At 35.7% G+C, this 19,396-nt stretch overlaps 1 protein-coding gene across 1 annotated transcript; it reads right to left on the reverse strand.

Annotated features, from left to right (window-relative positions):
• Positions 1–12,297: 12,297 nt before the first annotated feature.
• Positions 12,298–15,424, reverse strand: il21 (interleukin 21). The gene is made up of 7 exons (XM_028459300.1): positions 15,284–15,424; positions 15,076–15,151; positions 14,943–14,984; positions 13,773–13,886; positions 13,648–13,686; positions 13,475–13,555; positions 12,298–12,377 (listed from the first exon to the last, which is right to left on the reverse strand). Exons 2-7 carry the CDS (start codon positions 15,136–15,138, stop codon positions 12,351–12,353), a joined length of 366 nt encoding a protein of 121 aa, XP_028315101.1. The 5' UTR covers positions 15,139–15,151; positions 15,284–15,424; the 3' UTR covers positions 12,298–12,350.
• Between the last annotated feature and the right edge of the window lie 3,972 nt (positions 15,425–19,396).

Consider the following 19,396-nt stretch of genomic DNA (forward strand, 5'->3'; position numbering starts at 1 on the left):
TACGGCAACCGTACCGATAGCCACTGACATTTTAAATGCAATCTAAAAACCTATTTATTCAGTTCAGAATTCATGTAGTGCTTTATATTTTTTTAAATAATTTTTATAATTCTTAATTTTTCATGTTTTATATTTTAAAAAAAGTTCCGTTCTCTGCTTTGTTTTTCATCTCAGACTCTTTCTTATTTTATCAACTTTTCAATCATTCTATTAAATTACTTCTGTGTGCATTAGTCTCCAAAGCTTTTTATCATTTTTAACTTTTTGTAAATCACAATGTCTGACCTGAAATATTTTTTTTTTTTTTTTTTTGTAAATTAAACTGTAATTTTTAGATCTCACAATGGCTTCAATATTTACTTCAAATATTTACATCACATTCTGCAGGAACAAAAACATGTGGTCGCAGGCAAACAGAACTGAATATTCTAGTATTTTTAATTTAGTATGATTATGAACCTTGGTTCATAATCATACCCCAAAAGGTGTTGGTAATATTTGTAACACTTAATCTTATTTGATAACATACACATTTAACATGTCCAAATGAGTAGAATTTAGCTTTATATTTTCCGAGGTTTGTTTTTTATTTTTAGGTGTTTATAAAACATTGTTTAAGATGATTAGATGTCACTATGGTTCCCTTGGCTACAGGATATAATTTTTCTCCTTCCTCTCTTGTTGTAGCGTCTACCAATGACGCAACACACTTGCTCCCACATCAGATGCCGTAACGTTAGCATTAGAGCGACATCCGGTGGACAGATAAAGGAGAACTGGTGTATCTGTAATGCAATTTCTGTGTGCATTAATAATAAAGTTACACATGTCATGTCAAAAAGGTGATTTAAAAAAAAAAAAAAAGGATCTTGCAACTAAAATTGATCATTCTAGGAGTCTGATACGTGTAAAACTCAAGGCCTGGGGGCCATATCCCCCCACATATCCGGCCATTTAGGGAATTCAATTTGACCACCACAATACAACATGAAATATTGTGTAAATTATCAAATAATCCAGTTGTTATCTCAATTTAATTAAATTCTACCGTATTTTAAGCAGCTTGAATTTTTTCTTTGTTTATATCACATGAATGAAGTCATTTTTAAGTGCAAATTGTGGAAGGAACTATCAAGTTTTTCACAAATTTTGCAAATGTACAAAATTCCTCTAAATTTCACACAAATTGTGTAGCAAAATCAACATTTAAGTGATTTGAACTGATATTGAAAACTAGTGCACAATGATGTTAAAATGTTCTCCCCCCCCCCACATAAAATCTGTGGCCCACTTGAGATCAAACTAGTCTGTATTTGACCCCTGAACTAAAATAAGTGATTTAGGATCTCTGATAAATGTTACTTTTCAAGCCTTGCTTACCTTCACCTCTGTTGGCGATGTGAAATTAATCTTGGAATTCTGTGTGAAATAACAAAAACATATTATATATATATATATAAAGATTTTATTGTTCTTTGCTGGATCCTTTTTAAAATGCAATACTTACACACGTCACGTCTCTGATCAGAAGCCTGAAGGCCGCGTCTCGTACAGGCACGGCTTGAAGACACCCGAGGAGAAGAACTGTCCAGAGGACAAACCTTAGACATGCGTCCATAGTGAGGGAAGTGTGAAGCTTGGTTGTCAGGAGATGATGTCCAGAGGTGATGCTGATCACACAGATGTGCTGCACTCTCACAGTTTGGGGATTTATAAGTCATGAAAGAAGTGGGCGGGTAAAGTTTGGTTCTGGTATAGGAACATCTTACTTTTTCCTATTATTCATGTTGCACTTTCCCCATCGACTGGTAAAAACCCAACGTAAAGATCACTGAGGACCAGTGTGTCCTTTTGAACAGTGGTTCTCCTATTTATAAATCCAAGTACCCCCTTTTTTTCTTAGATAAATGAGTGATGATAACACACATTTTAAAGAATCTCACTTTGTAAACAAGTAAAATGAAACAGTATTTCCTCCTGAATAGATTTATTTCCATAGTTTTTATCAGTTCCAGTCATCTCCTGTCTCATGTGGGACCAAGAATGACCTTTGTGTTTTCAGTCCATGTTCTAATCAATCTAATCTATAATATTATCATTTTTCTTACTCTTAATAATTTGGGATCATTAGTACAGATTATAATCATGAAGATTATGCAGCAACAGAATGGTAATGGCAAAAAAAAAACATGACTCAGACTATTAAAGTTTATTCGTGAATGACATGCACATGTGGGTTCGAGGTAATGAAAGTTAAAAGAAATGGACAGCTTGTATTTTTCTCACCTGACTCAAATGTAGAACACAAAGCCACTGCGTGCTGCTGCTGCGGTGGCCAAAAGTTTACACACGCTCCTCTGACATCACCATGGTCACCAAAACCCACGGTTGGATTTTCTTTTCACTCAAAAAGATGAGACACTGTCATTGGTTTAAAGTCTTCGACTGACTCAGCTTCTGACATAATGATGCAGTCAGACATGCAGCAAGTTTTTCCAACAATCGTGATTTTTGATGCAAAACTTGCTTCAATTTTGTAAGGCTGCACGCTCGCCCTCACCAGCGGCTGGCTGCAATCTTCCCTTCCCCGGATCATATGTGCCATATCCTCGAATTCTGTTGTAATTGTGTGTTTTGGCGCTTCTGTGTGTCCCACTATGTGTCCCTAAAAGAGCACAGTTTGGATCCTGCCTTTTTCCCCTCTTCCTTCCTCATGTTTTCCACTTCTCATCTAAGATATGGGGTGCTGCCCACAGTTCTCCCGCTCATGTACTCCCATGTTATACTGTATGTAATTGTCTTTTCATGTTTCTTGGACGGGATGTAACTGAAACTGAATTGCCCCTCGGGGATAAATAAAGTAATCTGAATCTAAATTATTTTGAGAGTTTGGGAAATATTCAACAAATTCAGTTTGTTTCTCATAATGAATCAGCACGGGGTACAACCTCTTGTTTGCTGCAAACTTCTCAGAAAGACAGACGCCCCCAAGTCTATCAGACAGAAATCACATTTTCCATTTAATCACTTTGACTTTAAAGATTGTTTTCCTACCGTCTACTATCAGGTGCCAAATCAGTGTTTATTTATTTATTTAAAAATAAAACACATTATTTTTCTATATGTAATGCTATTTTGAAGAGGAACAATGTAATGGGATAAATAAAGGTCATTATGTAGTTTTATATCTATAATTCCCACCACAGTGTGCTCAATACTAAGATATTTTAATGTCTTAATAAATAAATTTGGTTGGAATTAGTAGAAATCAAAGATCTGCATCATTAAAGAAATGACTTCACTCTAAACGTGCATTAGAGCCATGTCAAGGATATAATAAGGAAAGAGTGAACAAGAAAGCCCAAATTTAATGGCAAACATGAACTAATCGAGTCCTTGAGGGTGGCAGTTCTGCATGTTTTAGATGTTTTATTGCTGTATTGTTTTGAGCATTCCTCCACAATAAACGTGGACATTTGTGAGTGCAACTTATTCTTAAAATGGATCGAAAACCTTTAGTCTTTCTTTAAAGTGTGAGACAAATGTTTTTAGGCTCGTTCTCAGTCGCACTGCTGCAACCGCGTACAGTGTGTGATTTGACACGCCCCCAATGTCTGCATGTCGTCAAAGGTTAATTCCAGAGTCGGCGCCAGGTGGTATTAAATGGGGGGCACAACACCCCCCCCCCAAAAAAAACCAATCTGTGCACCAACATTTAAAACATAAATAAAACACCATTCAACATTTAAACATGATTCTACTACACCAAACAGCATATAGTATGGTGACATATAAGTTTTTTGTGAGCGGGTGGGTCCACAATCTCCTCAGCAGTAACTGACAGTCAAGGATACATGAAGTTTGTTTGTCACATACATACATACATATATACTACTACTGAATAGTACTTTATGACATGTAGTGAAATAGCATTAGTGTGTTCAGCTTTATGTGCACAGTGTGCAGCAGGGGTGAAAGAAAGAAGGTAAATATGAGTAAATGAGCATTTAACGACAACCTAATGCTATGTAAACACAGCCACAAAAACAACGTTAGCTCGCTAACATACCTCTGACAAAGTGGTCGCGACAGACACGATCATCAGCAGACTCTGCTCCTCCCTACCACAGACATAGTTAAAATTCACTTTTTACGGCGTTCTGCGAGCTTTTTACATTTCTCAGCTTTGTGAACGACAGTCTTCGGTACTCTTTAAAATGGCTTTTCCTTTTCTCGGTTAGAAGGATTGGAGCAGCCGTAAACTCCACAAAACATGGACTTTTTGATTATTTCAGATGGCAGATTCTCAAGCTTCACTTCCTGCTCTCCATCTGAGTTTTGCGCTCTCGCTTTGTTGTGACATCACGTGAATCAACAGAGCAGGCCATAGACATATACACATTCTATTGGCTGATCCTAACAACAGCTCTAGGGTATTTTCAGTATCACAAATGTTGAACAATTACACCACAGTATATTATATCTATGCAACACACTTCCATCTGCTGTCAGTGCCACCCCATGATGCTGACACTGGTTAACACTATATGTAGTGCAATCTTCATATCTTCCAGAACCGTGGTGCCCAACGCATCAATCGCGAAGACATTTTGTGGCCCACAAGACTTCATAAATGAATGAGAACGGCACAGTCACAGATACCAAAAATGAAACTTAATTCAGCTTCTGACCTCAAACCGAGGGGGCGCTAGCACACTTGTTTATTTACAACCTTTACTATTCTATAGAAACGGCACAAACCGTCACATCTACACGTATCAGCAGTATAGTCAGACAACATTCGTGTGTGGAAGCCATGGAAGTTCTACTAAAGAACAAAGTGAGTTACAAATAGTGAAAGCCTCTGTGTGCTACTGACTGGCGCTGCTAAATGTGCTTTTTATCGTGGTTTCATCCTCCGCTCACTCACAGAAACAAATTTTTTTCTCTGCCTTTGACCCTGATCCCTTGGGGAGAATTTGGGGGACTTGCTCAACATCCCACAGTGATGGCCCGGGTGAGATTCGAACCGGTGACCCTTCGATTACAAGCCCGCTGTCTTTAACCACCACGGCCCCCTAACCGTTGCCCAATCCCTGCTACACACTCTCATCAAAGGTGACCAGCTACAGGGTGATCAAGCCTGAGCTTGCATCTCATAACTGTTTCCCACTCTCTCCTATCTGCAGCTTGGGGCACACTCGGTCTGCGCCCTTTGATCTTTTTCTTTCTAGGAAGTGTCTTCTCTTTGATCTCTTTGTTGTTCTATGTGGCTAGGAAAGTCCGCCACTGGCATTTCTGTGGTTGTACCAACCCCTTAAGTGACACAGGTGCTGATGCTCTGCAAACTGTGGTTTTGTTCCCGTTGTTGTGGTTACTTCTTAAGAAGTACTGGTCAATGTGATTCCCTTGCCTCTGCTCTCTCAAACATCCTCTCTTTCCTTGGTGGATTCTCAGCCCCTTAAGTGTTGCCATTGTTCCCCAGCCTTAGGTGCACACCAGTCTAATGCCCATTAATGAGAAGCCCACAGGAAGACAGAGGGCATCCTCTTCCCTGTATCTAGCCTAAAGCTGACTGCATATTATATATTCAATTAGGATTTTACTATCAGACTTTAAATTTGGCTTACTTTTTTTGCAGAAATCTTTAAAATGCATGATAATTTTTTTTTTTTTTTTTGCATGTCGTATGTTTGACACCGAAATACCAAACCCTCTATGGAAAATAAAGTTAACTTTCTGAATGACAACTGTGTCAAATGTCAAAACATGAACTTTACTGTTGGAAAAAAACGTGTAGCAGAAGGACTGAAATGACAGGACAAACTTGGATAGGAATTTCCCCACCCATAACAAGCACCTTGAAATCCTTCCACATTCATTACGTTCTCACGACTCCTGAAGACGCAGCACGACTGAAATCGTGCAGAGAGTTCTGAGGTGAGGATTCACTGAATTGAAAGTTTGACAGTCACGAGGCAAACAGTAGCTTAGGTCTTTTCTTTCCGTTGTTGGGGGGACTCCCCCTCTGAGCGCCATCCCTTTGTTTCAGGTAGGCATGCACTGTCAGCATTTCAGCATGCTGCTCTGCCAAGTGCAGAAGAAAGGAGACTATTGGGGAAAAAAGCAGGACTGTCACTCTTTTGTAAGAAGAACAAAAAATACTTTCAACCTATTATCATTAGTTAACTATTTTACGACCAGTATTGCATGGAACGCAAAGACATATTAAGGTTCTCGTGACACCTGGACATGTTTAACACATTTCCCGAGGGAGGAACACAGCATCTCCTCCCTTGTCTTCTCTTAACGTGGAGCAACGACTCTACTCTGTGCTCCTCGCTCTATCTCTAAGGCTGAGCGTAGACACTGTATGGAGAAATCTTAGTGAACAAGATCACAAAGTATTTAAACTCCTTAATTTAAGAATTTCTCCTCTGATTTCAAGTGGGCAATTCCCCTTTTTTCCTTTTTCAAATTAAAATGTAATATGAGCAAAATATTCAACAGTTAAGTGTTAGTTTGGATAAGACACTGTTCAATAAGAAATGTAATTGACAATGACTTCTGTTCTTTTTTTGGATATCTTACAAAATTTTAATTAAATATAGTTTTTCAATCTTCCACAGATAAAATAAGCTTCTATAAAGTGAGATCACTCAAAGCATTTTAAAACAATCGAACAGTTTTCCTTCCTTTGCTCAGAAATGTGAGGAGAGATTAAACATGTCACGAGATGCTGTCTAAGAAGAAATTGTTATCGTTGTGATGTGGGCTTATGTGTGGTTACAGCTGTGAACACACACCGCGGTGCCAGCTTTTCTTCAAGCTCAAAGCACCTCGTGTGCCTTGTTGACTTTCAATAACCAACATAAACATTCACTAACCAACTTAAACCTCCACAAAACCAGTGTAAACCTTTACTATCCAATGTAAACCTTTACTATCCAATGTAAACCTTTACTATCCAATGTAAACCTCCACTAGCCAACATAAACATTCACTAACCAACATAAACATTCACTAACCAACGTAAACCTCCACTAACCAATGTAAACCTCCACTAACCAACGTAAACCTTTACTAACCAACGTAAACCTCCACTAACCAACGTAAACCTCCACTAACCAACGCAAACCTCCACAAAACCAACGTAAACCTTTACTAACCAACGTAAACCTTTACTAACCAACGTAAACCTTTACTAACCAACGTAAACCTTTACTAACCAACGTAAACCTTTACTAACCAATGTAAACCTCCACTAACCAACGTAAACCTCCACTAACCAACGTAAACCTCCACTAACCAACGTAAACCTCCACTAACCAACGTAAACCTCCACTAACCAACGGAAATCTCCACTAACCAATGTAAACCTCCTCTAACCAACGTAAACCTCCTCTAACCAACGTAAACCTCCACTAACCAACGTAAACCTCCACTAACCAACGTAAACCTTTACTAACCAACGTAAACCTCCACTAACCAACGTAAACCTTTACTAACCAACGTAAACCTTTACTAACCAACGTAAACCTTTACTAACCAACGTAAACATTCACTAACCAACGTAAACATTCACTAACCAACGTAAACATTTACTAACCAATGTAAACCTCCACAAAACCAACGTAAACCTTTACTAACCAATGTAAACATTCACTAACCAATGTAAACACTCACTAACCAATGTAAACCTTGTTTTACGTGTGTGGTGGGCGAGGTTTGTACGGGGTGGGTGTATTTTAAACTATGTAAAAGCACTTTGAGCTCCACTTCTTTGTATGAAAATGGCTTTTTATAAATAAACATTGATTGACTGATTGATATTTAGAGAAAGAAGAAACATTTGGATGATCAACAAAAACACAAATAACACAAACTAACAAACATGGATTATCCAAAGTCGGAAAGTGTGCTAGAGGAGTGACAGATACATTTAATCCATGAATTTACAATCCTGTAAAAAATGTTTCTTTAATAGGTTTACTTCTAGAACACTGGTAAGAAGTTACAAAATTGAGAATCTCTCAACCCAAATGAAAATAGAGAAAGGTGGAAGTTAGGATGGAGATTATTTGTTGACCTAGTGAAATTATGTCTTCATATCTTCATATTTGGAGGGATTCTGTAGGAAAAAAAGGCATTGTTACTATTTTTTCCATTGGAACCATTTGATGTCGATGGGTGGCAAAACTGTTCTGTGGACACATTCAATGTTTGATATAAAATTCATAAATGTTTCCAAGTACCCCTGGTACATTTTTCCCTCCTTTGAAATACATAATGTGCACAATGCTCTTCAATTGTGCCAGTAGCATTGCACTCATAATTAAGAACCGCAAAATATTCCCACATACAAACGTACAAAACAATGTAATTTGACACATCGGGCACATCTGGTCAAATAAGATAAAACAGGATGCTAACGTGTGCTAAAACTGATGTGAACAGTTTATTTTCTTTGAAGGAAAAAGTTCTAACCCCCCCCAGAACCAAACCAGAACCATAAGTACTTATTCCCTCAGGGGTTCAGTCACCTGACTAATGTTGTGACAAAGCCCTGAGGTTGTTTGTTTGAATTCCCCCTTTGGTTTCTGGAAAATCCACTGCACTTACATTGTTAAAGGTGACACCTGCAATAAATCTCAGTAAACCACACGTCCACTCATTGTGAGAGCTGATTGGTATTTGGACTTTGTTTGTTGATGTTTGTGGTTTGTGTATAGCACATATGAAAAACATTAAATCCAGCCATTGGAATGATTAAGAACAACCCTGGGGTGTTCCATAACCAGTTTTAAAGCCCCCCATGTGTTCACTCAGTGGCCCCCATTCTTTAAGGTGCCATGACTCAATAATGTTGGTGCAGAAGTGATGAGCGTCAAAGCCCAAGTAGGACATTTTCAGAATAAAACCCAACAACACATTTTGATTTAGTTTTACTTTAAAAGTCTTTTGACTGAAATGCAACTCGGTTTTAATCAAAATGTAGTCACTCAGTTTTAGTCTAATATTAGTCGATTAAATTACATTAAGATTTTAGTCAACAAGATCTGTTACAGATATAGTCGACTAAAAAAAAAGCATAAGATTCAGTGCATTTTTAAATTAACATTATGGGATGTCTTAGATTTCCAGAAGTCAAAGTAATGTGTTACAAATACTCACGGTACTCTAATAGAGTATTTTTATAAATCAGTCATTTTACTTGTACTTAAGTACATTTTTAAAAGAAGTAGTTTGTCCTATTTCTGCACCCAATCTTTACTGAGTATTTTTTTTTTTTTTTTTTTTGTTTTAAAATGATCAAAGGACATTGTGAAACAACAAAAAAATGAAAGGACCAGACAACAATCAAATGCATCACATCATAGGCAAGGCAAATTTATTTGTATAGCGCATTTCATACTCAAGGCAACTCAATGTGCTTTACATGATAAAACATTCAATTGTTTAAAATCAATAAGAACATTTAAAATCATCAGTAAAATCAATTAAAATCATCAGTAAAATCAATTAAAATCATCAGTAAAAATCAATTTAAAATCATCAGTAAAATCAATTAAAATCATCAGTAAAATCAATTAAAATCATCAGTAAAATCAATTAAACGTTTTGATTTCTCAGTTTTAGAGTTCATAAATGTATCTATACTTAGAGCCTGAAAACTTTTTGTATTTAACAATTGAAAATAGTTTTTATTGTTTGGTAATTGAAAATTGTTCTCGTAGGAGTTCTTTTTATTAATATTTTTCTTCTGCAAAGCCTTTGTCGTGGAACTCCTCCTAAGCTATTAATATAGCACTAATGACACGTACTGTAATTCATCTCATAGGGTCAATGTCAAGGATGTGCAGTCGACCTTTTTTGGAGCCAAAATGTCAAGGTTAAGGTCAAGGTTGCGTCAAGTGTGAAATCACAAATTTTCCATATCTCTACAAATATTTGTAGTACAAGTCCAATTACAAGTTACATTTATGAAAAGCTCATCTCAAGTGAAGTATTTTATTTCATTGGACCAAAGTTGTACGATCTACCAGTAAAAAGATCGGTAGGGGTCAAAGTTCATGATGTCACAAAAAATATTTTTTTTCACAATAACTTGGCCACAAATTGAGATGCAGTACTCAGTCTGGTACCATTGAACAACATTTCCTTTCAATGTGTGACATTGACCTTCGGTCAAGGTCAGTCTTCTGTTTTTCCTGCATTATTACTTTCAATTTAATCGGTAAAAAGAACAAACTTGTCAACAAATCCAGATTTGTCAAATTTGTATTTGCTTTGTGACTACACGTCTTGTTTTGAATTGAATTCCTTGGTGATATTTTATTTGAAAAATAATTTTACTTTTTTGACAAACATTTTATTTCATACAGACGCCTTTGTGGAAAATTAATGAAGTTGCAGTTTTCATCTCATTTCATCCCCTTGTGTTTAAAATGTGCATTATAATATGAAAATAGGCCTATGATGTGCAGACTAAGGTGGCGGGAAATAGGACTAACAAACTATATATATATATATATATATATATATATATAGTATTGTTACATTAAGTTTCACTCTTTCAGCTCCATGTGTGAATTACACAGTCAAAGCAAAACCAGTAAACAGAGGTGGCAAAAGTATTCGTCTTCAGTACTCGAGTAAAACTGGAGATACTTGAATAAAAAATGACTGGTAAAAGTAAAATTGTTGAAGTTGCTTCCTTACTTCAGTAAAAGTACATTCTACTAAATGTACTAAAGTTAAAAAAAAAAAAAAAAGAAAAGTAAAACAAATGTCCCTTCAATAATAAGACAGGGTTTTTACACCAGCAAATTCCATATATTTTATTTTATTTAAGAACTTGTAGAATACTGGGATCATTTAGCACTCATAATAAATACAATTTGTAAATGATTATTTGTCAAGAAAAGAAAAATTGCAAATGCTCAATAAAAACCCATGCAGAATAGCTTTTTAAAAACTTGACAATGTTAACCAATAAACTAAGCGACCTACCGAACAGAAAAAAGCTCAAACTACCAACATTTTGCATCTTTTTACGTAAAAATGTAATTAACGAGCTCATTTTTCAAAGGCAGTGGCTATTCGTACAGTGGCCGTATCAATATACAGAATTCTGTCTGTACGCAGCGCCCCTCATTGGACAGTTTAGGTCACGTGACTAAGACTAAACCTTACCCTAAACCTGACCCAATAAATTGTTGTGATATTGGGTTATAACCTAACCCTAAGACGCTACGTACGTGTACTTCGGTAACCATACCAATAGCACCGGGGGTTGTCCTTATGGCAACCGTACTAATAGACACTTTCTTTTTAAAATGTAAGGAGTAGAAAGTGCTCATATTTGTTTTAAAAAGTCAGGAGTAAAAGTAAAAATTCAGCAAAAAAAAATAGTCAAGTACAGATACCAGAAAAAACGACTTAAGTACAGTAACAAAGTATTTATACTTCGTTACTTATCACCTCTGCCAGTAAATACATGATTAATAAAGTCTGACAAAATTGTTTTGAATATAAGCACAAAAATCATGCTTAGAATATTGTTGGGGAAAAAACTGAATTACTAAATTGAATCAAATCTGCATAAAACTGCAACGTTGAGAAAAGATTGAGGCAAACTTTGATTAATATGATGGATGCGCAAGTTATTTATTTATTTTTGTCTTTCTACAATAATTTTACTTTACATCAGTGGTTCTCAAATGTTTTCTGTTGTGCCCACTTTAAAAGATGAAAACATTTCAGTCCGCACCATCCCAACAAAATGTAAACAAAATGGGTCAAAAGTGTAAACTTTATTGATAAATATATGTATTTTTTTAATTTGTGACAATTCTTCTTCAAAACTCACAATAAAAAGATAAAATGTGCAATCGAATATTTTAAAACAGTAATCTTCTGTAAAGAAATAGAAAATTCAAGTGTCATGACATCACGTTCCCACTAGGGGACGCGCACCATACTTTGAAAACCCCTGCTTTACTACTGCTATTAAACTTTTAAAAAAAAAAAGGAAAAAAAAAAATTCCAAGAAACCCAAACTTCAGGATGATAAAAGCTCAGTTTTATTTAGTTTTATAGAAGAAAAAAAACAAAACATGTTTAAATAGTTAAAAAAAACACAATAATATAACATTAATGACATTTGAGTCCACGAGGGGGCAGCAGAGCAGCTTCACTTGGATCACACTCTCCACAGCTTTCGTTATTAGTTCATCACTATTATAAATATATATATAAAAAAATAGAATCTATAAATTTTAAATAAAACAAGGTGTAGCTTTCTCTGTGTAGTGTTTTCTCTGCAGTCGATGCTTCATGGCTTCGACTCAGTCCTCGCTTAGTTTGGTGATGCCCTGCAAAACAATGTTTCAGCATTACCATCGTTATTATAACACATTTACATTCATTGCATCCAAAGGTATTTCTATTTTATACGGTTTGAATTCATGATCATTTTAGTTTTTTAGTTAGGTTTTGATCATGTTTGTGATTTAGTGTTACGAGATGCGCCAGCTCAGATATTATATTTATGCTGGGTGTTTTGTTTTTTTACTAGATTTATATTTAAGGAAGTGAAAGTAAAGAATACAGTTGTTTGAGATTGTGTGGTGTTTTAATTAAAAAAAAAAAAAAAAAAAATATATATATTAATTACAAAAATTTAATTGTATTATTTGATTTTTATTCTGCATTTCTTTTTTATATATTTACATATTGCGGCATAGTGTATGGGTGTTTTAATTTGAAAAATTCTATTTTTTTTTTTCCATATTTTTTCTTATTTCTATTTAATTAATTTTAACTTTTTTTTTTTCAGCTGAAAGTTACCTCTTGAATACCGTTGTTTGAGCTAGTATATGGTGTTTTAATTTGAAATGATTTTTTTTTAAACTACAAAAAATATTTTTTTATTTATTTAATTTAATTTATTTTTTTCGGCTTTTTTTTTCTACTTGAATTTGAGGAACTGAAAATATAGAATTCAGTTGTTTGAGATTAGATAGTATGGTGTTTTAATTTGGAAAAAAAAAATATTTTCTTAAATTACAAAAATGTAATTTTTATCATTTCATTATCTATTAAATTTTAACTATTTATTTAATTTTCATTCAGCATTTATTATTATTTTTTACTATATTTAAATTTGAGGAAGTGAAAATATAGAATACAGTTGTTAGAGATTGTGGATTCTGTTTTAATTTGAGAAATAATCATTTCATAGAAAAACTTAATTTTAATCAGTGTTTTTCTTTTTTTTTTTTTTTAATCAACTACATTCAGGGCGACCCCTTTTGAATTACGGGTGATCCCACATATGGTCACGACCACTGGTCTAACCTTTATTGTAATAAACTATTTATCAAAAGTTATGTTTTATTTTATGTATAAACATAAAACTGAGAGTTATAGCAGGTAATGAAGAATATTGTGTGGTTAAGGGGTGTCTCACCCTCTGAATGAGAGACTTCAGTCTACTGAAAAACACTCCAGCTTCCTCCTTAGGGTGAGAATCACATGTTTGGCAGCTGGTCTAAAAACAAAACAAGTAAAAAAAACAAGATAAATGATGTGTCGTGACCTTTGATTAGGAGTTAAATGTAGGTTCTGAATGTTGGTTCTTACCGTTGTGCTCCTGGTGTTACAGAAATCCAGTGCTTTCACCTGCACACACACACACAGTAAAGATGCTGTAGTTCTCTGATGGAGTACCTTAACCTCTATGATGATGATGTGCTGACTGAACTTACAGTGAGTGAGTGCTTCAGGCTCCGGTAGAGTTTCCTTGGTGATCCCTGTGTGAGGTTGAACTGAACCTGGAGGTTGGCACGGAAGCACGTCAGGGCCGACACACAGCAGCAGTCCTGAGGTTAGAAAACATTTAACATTACCATCATATACTGATCAATTTCCAATGGTTTAGCAACATTCAATATGTGATATGCAGTTACTGTAAATCACCATGAAAGTATCTTTCTCATGCAGAAATCTGACAACATGTATGCATGTGGTGCTGATTTAAATCAACCTGTAAATAAATACTGTTTTTTTAAGTTCATAGTCAATTTTTAAAGTGGAAAAAAGGGCTTTGTCAATTAATTATGATTATTTTTAAAGTATTTTACTATTTAATTTAAATGCATAAACATGTAGTTACATTACATTTTTTATATTTTGGTTTTTGAAATATTTTTTGGGAAAGTTGTTCAATTTGACTGTAAGCAAGTGGTGCTGATTTAAATCAACCTGTAAATAAATACTGTTAATTTTTTTGTGTCAATTTTTTATGTGGAAAGAGGGACTTCGTCCATTAATTATTATTATTTTTAAATATTTCATATTTAATTTAACTTAATTTTTTAACTTTTTAAATACATAAACATGTAGTTAATACAAATTGCATTAAATCAACCTGTAAATAAATACTGTTAATTCGTTTGTCAATTTTTATATGTGGAAAAAGGGACTTCGTCCATTAATTATTATTTTTAAATATTTCATATTTAATTTACCTTAATTTTTTAACTTTTTAAATACATAAACATGTAGTTAATACAATATATTACATTAAATCAACCTGTAAATGAATACTGTTTAATGTGGGAAAAGGGGCTTAAAAAAGGTCCATAGAATATTAATTTAAAAAAAAAAATTTTAATTGTTGGTGCAAAATTCCAGCAAAAAAAAAAAAAATGGGATAAATAGTCAAAAAAAAAAACAAAGAAAGTAAAGACTAATAAAAAAATGTTTTCCAAATATAATTTCATATACAATAAAATAAAACAATGGTGTGTGTGTGTGAGAGGAGAAAAGTTTAGTGGAGTAAAAGTTTAATATTTGTAGTGAAAATACAAAGTTTGGACCAAAAATAATAATCAAGGGAAGTAAAAATGATTAAAAAATGTGTTTGTTTGTCTTACCTCGACATTCTCTGGTGGCGTGTTCAACATCTGCTCCTTTTGCTGCAAGAACACACAAAAAACAGAAGATGTTGGCGAAAAGGCTGCAGTAGCAGGCAGTGCTGAGTCAGCAGGTAAATCTAGGTGAACTGACCCTCATGGTGTTTTGGACCTGGTTCAGCTCTCTCAGCGTCTCCTGTAGTTTCCTCCTCTGCATCTCTCTGCCTCCTCTTTGAGCAGAAACCAGAGTCAGGGCCACAACCAGGAGACACACAACCAGCAGCTTCATGGTTTGATGCAACAGCAGCAGGTCGCTTTAGAACTACAGATCTGTAGAAAATGCTCATGCTGGTGTTGCTTACCGTTGTTTTTATAGTGCCGTAATTCCCAGGCCAGGAAAACCGCCAGTTCAGAGTTGGAAATCTGCAGAAACTGCTACGTAACTAATTTCCATTTCCACTGGCAGTTACCGTCGCTGTACGTGATGCGAAAGTGTCGTCACGCAGACATTCTCGTGTGTGTGTGTGAAGCTGTGTGACAGCAGCCGACAGGAAACTACAGGAAGGTAGCACTTCCCAGTTTCACTTTGAATCAGTGGAGCCGCAGCTCTGCAGAGTCACTGAAGGCTGGGCATGTTTGTGGTAGTGGTATAGTTTTAGATGCATCATGGACAACAACACGGAAATGTCTGATCAAATCATCAAAGGCGGCGTCTGCTTTTGTTTTTGTAAAAAAAGGACGATGTGAATTCCTCTGATGGAAGGAAATGTCTTTTTTTTTTTTTCTTTCGTGCAGTCGTTTAGCATTGTCGTCCCATAGCAGATTACCCCAAAAAAAGACAGTTTTTGTATTTTTTTTAGGGTTTATTTGAAAGATGTGAGTAGAACATTGTTCTACTGAGCACATCACAGTAATAGATCAGTTATATTATAGTACCTAAGATCTTTTCTAAGGCTAATATCCACAAGCCAACATGAAATTTTGCTCTGACATCAAAATGAGTATGTAGTGTGTTCACATTAGATAGTATGAAAAGATGAGTATGTGAGAAATACCAGGATGTATACTACTGTATATCGGGGCATTTCCTAAGTATGCACGGTGGGCACACTAGTCATACTCCACCGTCCCATGATGCATTGTGAGTGGAACGTAAAATCATCCGTGGACTGGCTTCAAGCTAATAGTCCAACATCCGCTTTTCAAAATAAAAGCATCTAGTCTCGTCTTCCATTCGGTTTTAATGCTATTGTAAATAGGGCTCTTGTTTTGAAGTTAACCAGAAGTTTAGTCAGTCGCACAATGGAGGGTCTCCGAAAATCTCCGAAATGTCAGCATGAAATTGAGCATCGCGTTAGTTCAGGCAGGCATGGAAGTTAAGCTAGCCCAGCCCCATCAGCTGACAGTAGCTGTCAACAACTGACAGCATTTATCCCCTAATTCAGTTAATCATCCAGCTGATCATGTTCCATGCTTCCCATTGGTTAGCCTTCTAACGTTTGTGCTTTAGTTCCAGGGGGTCATGCTGACCGCTCTCTCTGCTTATGCCTTTCCATGTAGCTTCCCGAGAACAGAGCCTTACCTCCAAATCTAAACTGCATGTTAATAAACACGTTGACTAAAGTGATCCTGACTAACATTGAGTTTCATGGATCAAATGAGCACATGTTGATATTCTACTTCCTCACTTTCTCACTTCAAATGTTTTCAGAACTTTTTTTTAAAGATGGAGAATCAACAGAGATATTTAGCCTCAGTGTGCTTCGAGTTTTTGTCCTTGTAGGTTCCAAATGCATCTTGGGAAACTTGGAAGTTTACTTCAGTGTTAATGCTCATCATCCTAATAATACTATATCTATGGTAGACAGTATATGCTCATTGAGTTTGTATTTCCAACACAGCCTCAGCGTCTGTTTTTGGCCTCGACGCATCAGACTTTGGCTCCGTGTGATGTGGTGCGTTGTCGTGTCTACACCTGCTTGGCTCTGTTAACCACGACGTTGCAAAAACTTTTTTCAAACACAGTGAAACCCTTTCATCTTTAGTGTTAGAGCACAGAAGAAGGAACAGCTGGGAGTTTGGAATCTTTCTTTGAAATGTAACTGAAATTCAAATATGAACAGAATTGAATTGAAAGGATTAGTTTTGTCATTGCATTAAAAATATGCACATTTGTGTTGAAATATCACCTAATATCTAAAATGGTAATCCAAACCAGCCAACCTTGGAATCAGGACCACCAAGACACTGGGAGGTAGTCACCAGATGCCTTCAAGAAATGTAAGAATATTTTTTTGAACAATTTGAGCCCATTTTTGCTCATTTTTATTCTTTTTCTGCGACACCAAACTATTTTCATTACTTTTTCTTGCCATATTTTTGCTCCTTTTACTTCATTTTTTGCTACATTACTCCCATTTCTGACACTTCTCCATCAAATTCCAATGACTTTTCTGCACAATTATTCCACTGTCACATATGTTGACCCATTATTGTCACTTTTGACCTCTTTTCACCATATTTCATGCTTATTTTTTGCTAATGTAACCACCTTCACAATTTATCTTGCCCATTCTTTGCCAGTTGAAAATAATTGTTGAAATATTGACACTTTGAACCCTTTTTACCACTTTTTCTGTCTGTTTTCGGCCACTATAATTAGCAACTTTTAACCAATTTCTGTGTTGTTTTTTTTAATCCCATTTCACCACCTTTTCCACCATTTTCGGTCACTGTTAACCCATTTTATTTCTGATTAAAACAAGGATTTACATCTTTAAGATGTCTATATGTTCAAGGACAAATAATAAACTTGGATAACAGTGGATATTATTCAGATGAATGAATAAATAAATGTGGTTATCACAGATTCATAGAATAATGGACCATCATTTTACTGACTTTATGGATGAACCCCAAAAATCTCTCCCCTTTATTCCCCCTCATAGATGGTCCTGTCTCCACATGACTGTTCTTCAATGTTCATGTCTGTGTTCAACCACCTTCAGGTACAGTGGGGGTCCCTGGTCTCTGGAACCTTTATTTTGGGGGCTGTAAAGGTTGAGAACCACTGATCTAAAGCGCGATTTATGGAAATGAAGGAAGCCTCGTGATTTGAAACGCTTCCTCTCTCCACTTTTCTTCTATTGACAAAGAAAAAAGGAAGTGAAAGTGACGTAGCGAGAGAAAACCTTTCATTTCTTGCCTTCTCAGCCTCTCAGGGAAACGGTGGGTGGGGGCTTCACCTTCCTCTGAGATGCAGCATCATCTTCAGGAGTCCCTCCTTTGATGCACCACGAGGAGGAAAATGTCCTCGCCTCGAGTTCAAGAGAATTTCCTTTTCTGCAGCGCGTGCAGCAGGGAAATCCTCCACAGGGAAACGTAACGAAAGAATGAAGATTTATGGTTACGTCACATCTGTGAGGAGCTTTAACAAACTTTTCCCCAATAAGAAAAGCGAGAACCGCAAAGATCTGATAATTCCCCAAGTCTTCGCTAAAATATTGCTGATATTTCCATATAGACGTCCTCTGGAGTTTTCCACATCTGGACGAGTACAAGAGGTGACAGAAAGTTTAATGAAAGCAGAAATCAGAGCTCACCAAAACCAGAACTGAATGCTGACTTGTGGGTTTGGTTTTCATTTTTTAATCTTAGTTGTTTTGTCAGTTTTGAGGCATAATTGGTTTGGTTGGTCTTAAAATAAAAAAAAGGTTGTGTAATTAAGCCCTGGCAGTTGATATAGTGATATTTTTCAGCTATTCCTTCCTGTTTCCACTCAGGTGTGCCTAATGTCTTGATTGCCTCCCTCCCCTACTTAAGGGGTGTTTGAACAGTGACCTTCTGTTTAATCTGCGTTTTGCATTTTGGTTGGTCCTGTTTTTCAGTGTTAAAAGTCCAGTAATATGCTATTTTTCACTCATCTCCGTTTGTTCTAAGAACCCCAACAACATAGTTGTTAGAGGGCTTAAATGCAGAGAACACATCGTGTATGTAGCTTTACATATATGACAATAAAATATAATGTATACCAGTCTTTACCCAGTGGCCTAGTCAACACTTATTATAAAGGTAACTAATCTCTTCCTGTTTATTGGTAAGCTAACAGCGACTCCAAGGTCTGTAAATGTGACCGTTCACAGACGAGCCCATGTTCGCTCTAGTTGTTATCATATGTTTTGATTCAGTCTTTAATCCAATTAAGGAAAAATTGGTAAAAATTGCAGAATCTTTTTAGACCGAAGTGCGTGGGATGTCTTGAACATTTGTTGAAATGATCCTATAGTGTCTTTACAAAGAGGGATTATTCACTTATTGGTTTGTATAGAAAACCTTCCGGAAAATCATCATCAAGAGATGTATTTAAATTCCTCGTCTCAATGCTGCATGTAGTTAAAAAAATAAAAGGTTTATTTACTGGCTTAGTGCCTTTAATACACTTTTCTCCCCCAAGAAAACATTTAACTTTAATCTCT

The sequence above is a fragment of the Gouania willdenowi genome, chromosome 10 (genome assembly GCF_900634775.1).
Source record: "Gouania willdenowi chromosome 10, fGouWil2.1, whole genome shotgun sequence".
NCBI classification, from domain to species: domain Eukaryota; kingdom Metazoa; phylum Chordata; class Actinopteri; order Blenniiformes; family Gobiesocidae; genus Gouania; species Gouania willdenowi.